This window comes from Engraulis encrasicolus, chromosome 2, assembly GCF_034702125.1.
Source record: "Engraulis encrasicolus isolate BLACKSEA-1 chromosome 2, IST_EnEncr_1.0, whole genome shotgun sequence".
Taxonomy (NCBI): Eukaryota; Metazoa; Chordata; class Actinopteri; order Clupeiformes; family Engraulidae; genus Engraulis; species Engraulis encrasicolus.
In genome coordinates this window covers 57,789,137-57,795,968 of record NC_085858.1, presented here as the reverse complement: position 1 = coordinate 57,795,968, position 6,832 = coordinate 57,789,137, and the positions used below count along the sequence as shown (strand labels likewise).

The window sequence follows — 6,832 nt, the reverse complement described above, 5'->3', positions numbered from 1 at the left end:
TTACTTTTTGGTCATTCTTTCAATTCTCCTCTTCTTCTTCATTTGTTTCTTCATTATCTCCTTCTCCTTCTTCAGCGTTTTCAAGAGCTCTTCTTTTTCCCGAGCTTTTTTAATCTCTCTGTCCTTTTCCCGTCTTTCATGCTCTTCTCTCTGTATTTTCTTTTCGTCAACAGGAGTGAATTTGAATCTTTCTTCGCCATGTGTTTTCTCCTTGAGGTGTTTGATGAGGGCGTGGGGTTTCTCCTTGAGGTCTTTGATGAGGGCGTGGGGCTTCTCCTTGAGGTCTTTGATGAGGGCGAGGGACTTCTCTTTGATCACGTGGTCACTGGCCACCACTTCCTCATTCTCATCTTCAGTGATCTTCCCGACACCTACACCTTCCTTCTTTCTATTGTCCATCTCTTCCAATTTCTGCAGAATCATGTCCGTCATATACGTCTTCTGATCATGGAACGAGGACTCCTCCGAGTCCAAGTCTGTGTCGCTGTTTGAGTCAAAGTTCTTCTCCAGCCGCAGTAAACTTTGTCGTTTGTCATCATTGCCTTTCATCTGCACTTTCTCCAGCTCTCTCCACACCGCTCTGTTTGCATCTTTCCTTTCACCTTCCATCGCCATCATCTCTCTCTGCTCCTTCATTTCTTCGGCCATGTTAAGCATCCTCACCTTGGTTTTGTTCTGCATTATTTTGATCTCATTCTGCTCTTTCTGTTCTTTCTCCTTCGCTGCCTTGAGCTTCCTCTCTGCCTCTCTGATCATGTTCTTTTCCTCCTCATCAAAATAGTCTTCGTCCGAATCGATCTCGCTTTCTGTATCCTCGCTGCCTTGCTCCATCCTACTCCTCACATACGCAATTGCTGCTTTCTGTAGCTCGTCTTTCTCCAGAGCAGCTTTCTCCGTGCAGACTGTGGCGCTCTCCCTGCTGTCTCCATCCAGGTCTCTCAGCTGCAGGGTGGTCTGAGCCCAGAGGGGGGCGCCACATATGTATCTCGGCCTTCCTGCCATCTTCTCCTCCTTCACCTCCTTCTTCTCCTCCTTCACCTCCTTCTTCACCTCCTTCACCTCCTTCTTCACCTCCTCCTCTTTCTCCTTCTTCTCCTCGTCGTCGTCCTCCTCCCCCTCTTCCTTCTCCTCCTTCTTTTTGTCATCATTGCCTTTCATCTGCACTTTCTTCAGCTCTCTCCACACCGCTCTGTTTGCATCTTTCCTTTCACCTTCCATCACCATCATCTCTCTCTGCTCCTTCATTTCTTCGCCCAGGCTAGGCCTCCTCCCCTTGGCTTTTCCCTTTATTTTGATCCCTTCCCACTCTCTGTGTTCTCTCTCCTTCTCCGCTTTCAGCTTCCTCTCGGCCTCTCTGACCACGTTCAGGAGCTGGTCTTTCTCCAGAGCATGCAGGGTGGTCTGAGCCCAGAGGGGGGCGCCACATATGCTTCGAGGGGCCGGGGAGCTTGGGGCTGCTGCTGCCTCCATCTTCTGTGGGGCCGGGAAGGTTGGTGGTGCTGCCTCCATCCTGCCCTGCACGGCTGGGTAGGGCGGTGCTCCTTTCAATTGTTTCTCCTGTGGGGCCAGGCTGGTTGCTGCTGCTATAATGCAGGTTGCTGCTGCTGCTGCCTCCATGCTCTGTGGCACCAGGCAGGTTGGGGCTACTGCTGCTGCTGCCTCCATGCTCTGCAGGGCCGGGCAGGTTGGTGCTGCTGCTGCTGCCTCCATGCTCTGCAGGGCCGGGCAGGTTGGTGCTGCTGCTGCTGCCTCCATGCTCTGTGGCACCAGGCAGGTTGGGGCTGCTGCTGCTGCTGCTGCTGCCTCCATCCCCTGTGGGGCCGGGCAGGTTGGGGCTACTGCTGCTTTAATGCAGGTTGGAGCTGCTGTTGGTGTCTCCACCCTGTGTGGCACGAGGGAGGTTAGTGCTGCTGCTGTCTCCACCCTGTGGGGCACCAGGCCGGGTGCTGCTGCTGTCTCCATCCTGTGTGGCACCAGGCAGGGTGCTGCTGCTGCCTCCATGCTCTGCAGGGCTGGGGAGGTTGGTGCTACTGCTGCTGTCTCCATCCTGTGTGGCACCAGGCAGGTTGGGGCTGCAATGTTACTCTCCTGCAGGGCCGGGGAGCTCGGGGCTGCTGCTGCCTCCATCCTCTGTGGGGCCGGGGAGGGAGTTGCTCCTCTAATGCAGGGAGGTGCAGGTGTCTCCCTCCTCTCCTGTGAGGCCGGGCAGGGAGGTGCTCCTTTAATGCAGAGTGGTGCTCCTTTAATGCAGGGAGGTGCTCCTTTAATGCAGGGAGGTGCTCCTTTAATGCAGGAAGGTGCTCCTTTAATGCAGGGAGGTGCTCCTTTAATGCAGAGTGGTGCTCCTTTAATGCAGGGAGGTGCTCCTTTAATGCAGGTTAGGGATGCTGCTGCTTCCATCTTCTCCATGGAGGTTGAGGCTGCTGTTGCCTCCATCCTCTCCTCCCTCTTCTCCTCCATCCTCTCCTCCCTCTTCTCCTCCTTCTTCTCCTCCCTCTTCTCCTCCTTCTTCTCCTCCCTCTTCTCCTCCTTCTTCTCCTCCCTCTTCTCCTCCTTCTTCTCCTCCCTCTTCTCCTCCTTCTGCTTCCTCTGCTCTAGGAGCTGGGCGCGCTCCTCCTTGAAGAGCTGCAGCAGGGTTTCCCTCTCCTCCCTCATCAGCTCCTTTAAAGGTACAGTTTGTGATATTAGTCCTCTGCTTTCTACATATTATGCTGCCTAGGCACATATAAGCCATGAATCAATATTTAAAGAACCAATAAACTAATGTTTGCTGGTCTGGTCAAAGTTTATCGCCAAAGATATACTGTTTGACTGGCAGATAATTAAGGCATTCAAGGAGACCCACATGCTACGGTATGAAAATATTTCCTAGGCATAAATTATGGAAATAAAAAAATATAAAAAAATATGAATACAATTAAACTGCTATAAAGTTACAGCAGCCTACATATACACTTTACAGTATACAGTAGCCTACACTACACTACCTTGAAAATGGTATAAAGTTACAGTAGCCTACATATACTCTACACTAGGTACCTTGAAAATGGTATAAAGTTACAGTAGCCTACACTACACTACCTTGAAAATGGTATAAAGTTACAGTAGCCTACACTACACTACACTACACTACACTACACTACACTACACTACACTACATATACACTACACTAGGTACCTTGAAAATGGTATAAAGTTACAGTAGCCTACACTACACTACCTTGAAAATGGTATAAAGTTACAGTAGCCTACACTACACTACACTACACTACACTACACTACACTACACTACACTACATATACACTACACTAGGTACCTTGAAAATGGTATAAAGTTACAGTAGCCTACACTACACTAGGTACCTTGAAAATGGTATAAAGTTACAGTAGCCTACACTACACTACACTACACTACACTACCTTGAAAATGGTATAAAGTTACAGTAGCCTACACTACACTATACCTTGAAAATGGTATTAAGTTACAGTAGCCTACATATACACTACAATACACTACCTTGAAAATGGTATGAAGTTACAGTAGCCTACATATACACTAGGATGCCCTATGTATGCAGCCTCATTATGGGTCACCTACAAAAAAGAAACATTGCGCAAACTCCACGTGGCATATAATGACTGTCTGAGGATATTGCTGAAAAAGCCTAGGAGTTGCAGTGCTAGTAAATTATTTTGTGACTCAGGACTTTGTACTTTACCTGGTCTCTTGAGGAATCTAATGTTTAAGTTCATGTGCCGTCTGGATAAGTCTAAAACCCGTATTATAATGATCCTAACAAGCTCCAGATGCAGCTCTATCCGATATCAATCATATATGTGCCTTTTAAGACTGTCATGACAGATACGTTTGTATATGCTTAGGCATTATTGCTTGTTTTTTTTTCTTCCTTTTCTTTTCCTGCCTATTTTATATGTTATTGTTTTTTATGTATAATATGATGTGTGTCTTCCTATTGGGCCTAGAGCCTGTAATAAAGTTCATATATACACTACACTAGGTACCTTGAAAATGGTATAAAGTTACAGTAGCCTACACTACACTACACTACACTACACTACCTTGAAAATGGTATAAAGTTACAGTAGCCTACACTACACTACCTTGAAAATGGTATAAAGTTACAGTAGCCTACACTACACTACCTTGAAAATGGTATAAAGTTACAGTAGCCTACTACACTACACTACCTTGAAAATGCTATAAAGTTACAGCAGCCTACATATACACTTTACAGTATACAGTAGCCTACACTACACTACCTTGAAAATGGTATAAAGTTACAGTAGCCTACACTACACTACACTACCTTGAAAATGGTATAAAGTTACAGTAGCCTACACTACACTACACTACACTACACTACCTTGAAAATGGTATAAAGTTACAGTAGCCTACACTACACTAGGTACCTTGAAAATGGTATAAAGTTACAGTAGCCTACACTACACTACCTTGAAAATGGTATAAAGTTACAGTAGCCTACACTACACTACCTTGAAAATGGTATAAAGTTACAGTAGCCTACACTACACTACACTACACTAGGTACCTTGAAAATGGTATAAAGTTACAGTAGCCTACACTACACTACACTACACTAGGTACCTTGAAAATGGTTCTCTCTCTTAGCAGGAGCTTCTGGAATCTTGCCCTCTCCTGCTGGAGAACTGTCCTCATGCACTGCGCGTTGACCCTTTTAATTAATATACAAGAAGACCGTTAGTTTACATCAGATACAACCCTATTAATTAATATACAAGAAGACCGTTAGTATACATCAGATACAACCCTATTAATTAATATACAAGAAGACCGTTAGTATACATCAGATACAACCCTATTAATTAATATACAAAAAGACTGTTAGTTTACATTAGATACAACCCTATTCATTAATATACAAGAAGACCGTTAGTATACATCAGATACAACCCTATTAATTAATATACAAGAAGACCGTTAGTATACGTCAGATACAACCCTATTAATTAATATACAAGAAGACCGTTAGTATACATCAGATACAACCCTATTAATTAATATACAAGAAGACCGTTAGTATACGTCAGATACAACCCTATTAATTAATATATAAGAAGACCGTTAGTATACATCAGATACAACCCTATTCATTAATATACAAAACGACCGTAAGTATACAGCAGATACAACCATAACTCCCCTTTGTATCTGCACTTGTTGCTCTGTTTAAGTCCTGTTCACTTCATATCTGCTAGTGATGTTGGCTAGGATTATGCCCTCCATTGTAAGTCGTTTTGGTTAAAGAGCACCTGCCGAATAGCCTGATAAATGTGGATGTCTAATTTAGTCTGGCCTCGGTGCACAATACATCCGAAGATTGTTGATGAGAACAACCTTCCCTCAAAACCCTGCCCGCTTTGATTCAAAACACATCTTTGCGTTGTAATTGGTTTGCCAGATTCATGGCATTCTGGCTTCATTGAATCATTATGCGAGGCCAGACCCACCCGTAGACAAAACATTTTGCCGTCCAGCGGGTGGCGCTGGTTCACCAGGCTACCTGCCGAATGCAATGTGATTTAATGCAATGTAACCAGGGGAGCTTGCCTACTGAACTGACTGTATGTCTTGGAGAAGACAGCACTCTCTGGCTTTATTACTTATTCTCTTCCCTAATTTACCAATCCCAGCTAACTTGTTTCGGTTGTATTTCCTACTCTACGTTCTTGCCTCTATTGGGTAGGCAGGCACCCAAAGACAGCTAGGCTAATACTTTCCTTCCTGAGTTTCAGCGCGCCCATGATTGCAACTACTGACCTGAACTACAGTACTGTTACCTGAAGGGAGTATATCCTGCTGCCCTCCTCCTCTGTGGGGCTGGGGAGGGAGGTGCTCCTTTAATGCAGGGAGGTGCTCCTTTAATGCAGGGAGGTGCAGGTGTCTCCCTCCTCTCCAGTGGGGCCGGGCAGGTTGGTGGTGCTGCAACGTAACTCTCCTGTGGGGCCAGGCTGGTTGCTGCTGCTACAATCCTCTGTGGGGTCGAGGAGGTTGGAGCTGCTGCTGCTGCTGCCTCCATCTTCTGTGGGGCCAGGCAGGTTGGGGCTACTGCTGCTGCTGCTCTTGCTACTGCCTGATCCTTTGTGGCTTGTTCTCTCTCCTTATCCGCCTTCAGCTTCCTCTCGGCCTCTCTGACCACGTTCATGAGCTGGTCCTTCTCCAGAGCATGCAGGGTGGTCTGAGCCCAGAGGGGGGCGCCACATACGCTTCGTGGGGCCGGGGAGCTTGGTGCTGCTGCTGTAATGCAGGTTGCTGCTGCTGCTGCCTCCATCCTCTGTGGGGCCGGGCAGGGTGCTGCTGCTGCTGCCTCCTTCCTAGCCTGCACGGCTGGGTAGGACGGAGCTCCTTTCATGTTTTTCTCCTGTGGGGCCGGGGAGGTTGGGGCTGCAATGTTACTCTCCTCCAGGGACGGGGAGGGTGGTGGTGCTGCTGCCTCCATCCTCAGTGGGGCCGGGAAGCTTGGTGGTGCTGCAACGTAACTCCTCTGTGGGGCCGGGGAGCTTGGTGCTGCTGCTGTTCTTGCGACAGCATGATCCTTTGTGGCTTGTTCTCTCTTCTTCTCCGCCTTCAGCTTCCTCTCGGCCTCTCTGACCACGTTCATGAGCTGGTCTTTCTCCAGAGCATGCAGGGTGGTCTGAGCCCAGAGGGGGGCGCCACATATGCTTCGAGGGGCAGGGGAGGTTGGGGCTGCTGCTGCTGCTGCCTCCATCCTCTGCAGGGCTGGGGGGGCCGGTGGTGAAGGTGCATCCCTCCTGTCCTGCAGGATTGGGC

General features: G+C 47.7%; 2 protein-coding genes across 2 annotated transcripts in view; both read right to left on the bottom strand.

Moving 5' to 3' along the window:
- On the bottom strand, positions 1-1,065 carry LOC134465292 (trichohyalin-like). The gene is made up of 2 exons (XM_063218893.1): positions 1,051-1,065; positions 1-1,020 (listed from the first exon to the last, which is right to left on the bottom strand). The coding sequence occupies exon 2, from the start codon at positions 1,000-1,002 to the stop codon at positions 1-3; it is 1,002 nt and encodes a 333-aa protein (XP_063074963.1). The 5' UTR covers positions 1,003-1,020; positions 1,051-1,065.
- A 104-nt stretch (positions 1,066-1,169) lies between these two features.
- The window catches only part of LOC134465284 (serine/arginine repetitive matrix protein 1-like), a 10,682-nt gene continuing 5,019 nt past the window's right edge, over positions 1,170-6,832 (bottom strand). Inside the window, exons 4-7 of the mRNA XM_063218881.1 lie at positions 5,842-6,832; positions 4,628-4,715; positions 1,307-2,661; positions 1,170-1,173 (exon numbers count right to left, since the gene is read on the bottom strand). The exon at positions 5,842-6,832 is cut by the window's right edge and continues 451 nt beyond it. Coding sequence (XP_063074951.1) covers positions 1,170-1,173; positions 1,307-2,661; positions 4,628-4,715; positions 5,842-6,832 — 2,438 coding nt within the window. The remainder of the gene's footprint in view (positions 1,174-1,306; positions 2,662-4,627; positions 4,716-5,841) is intronic.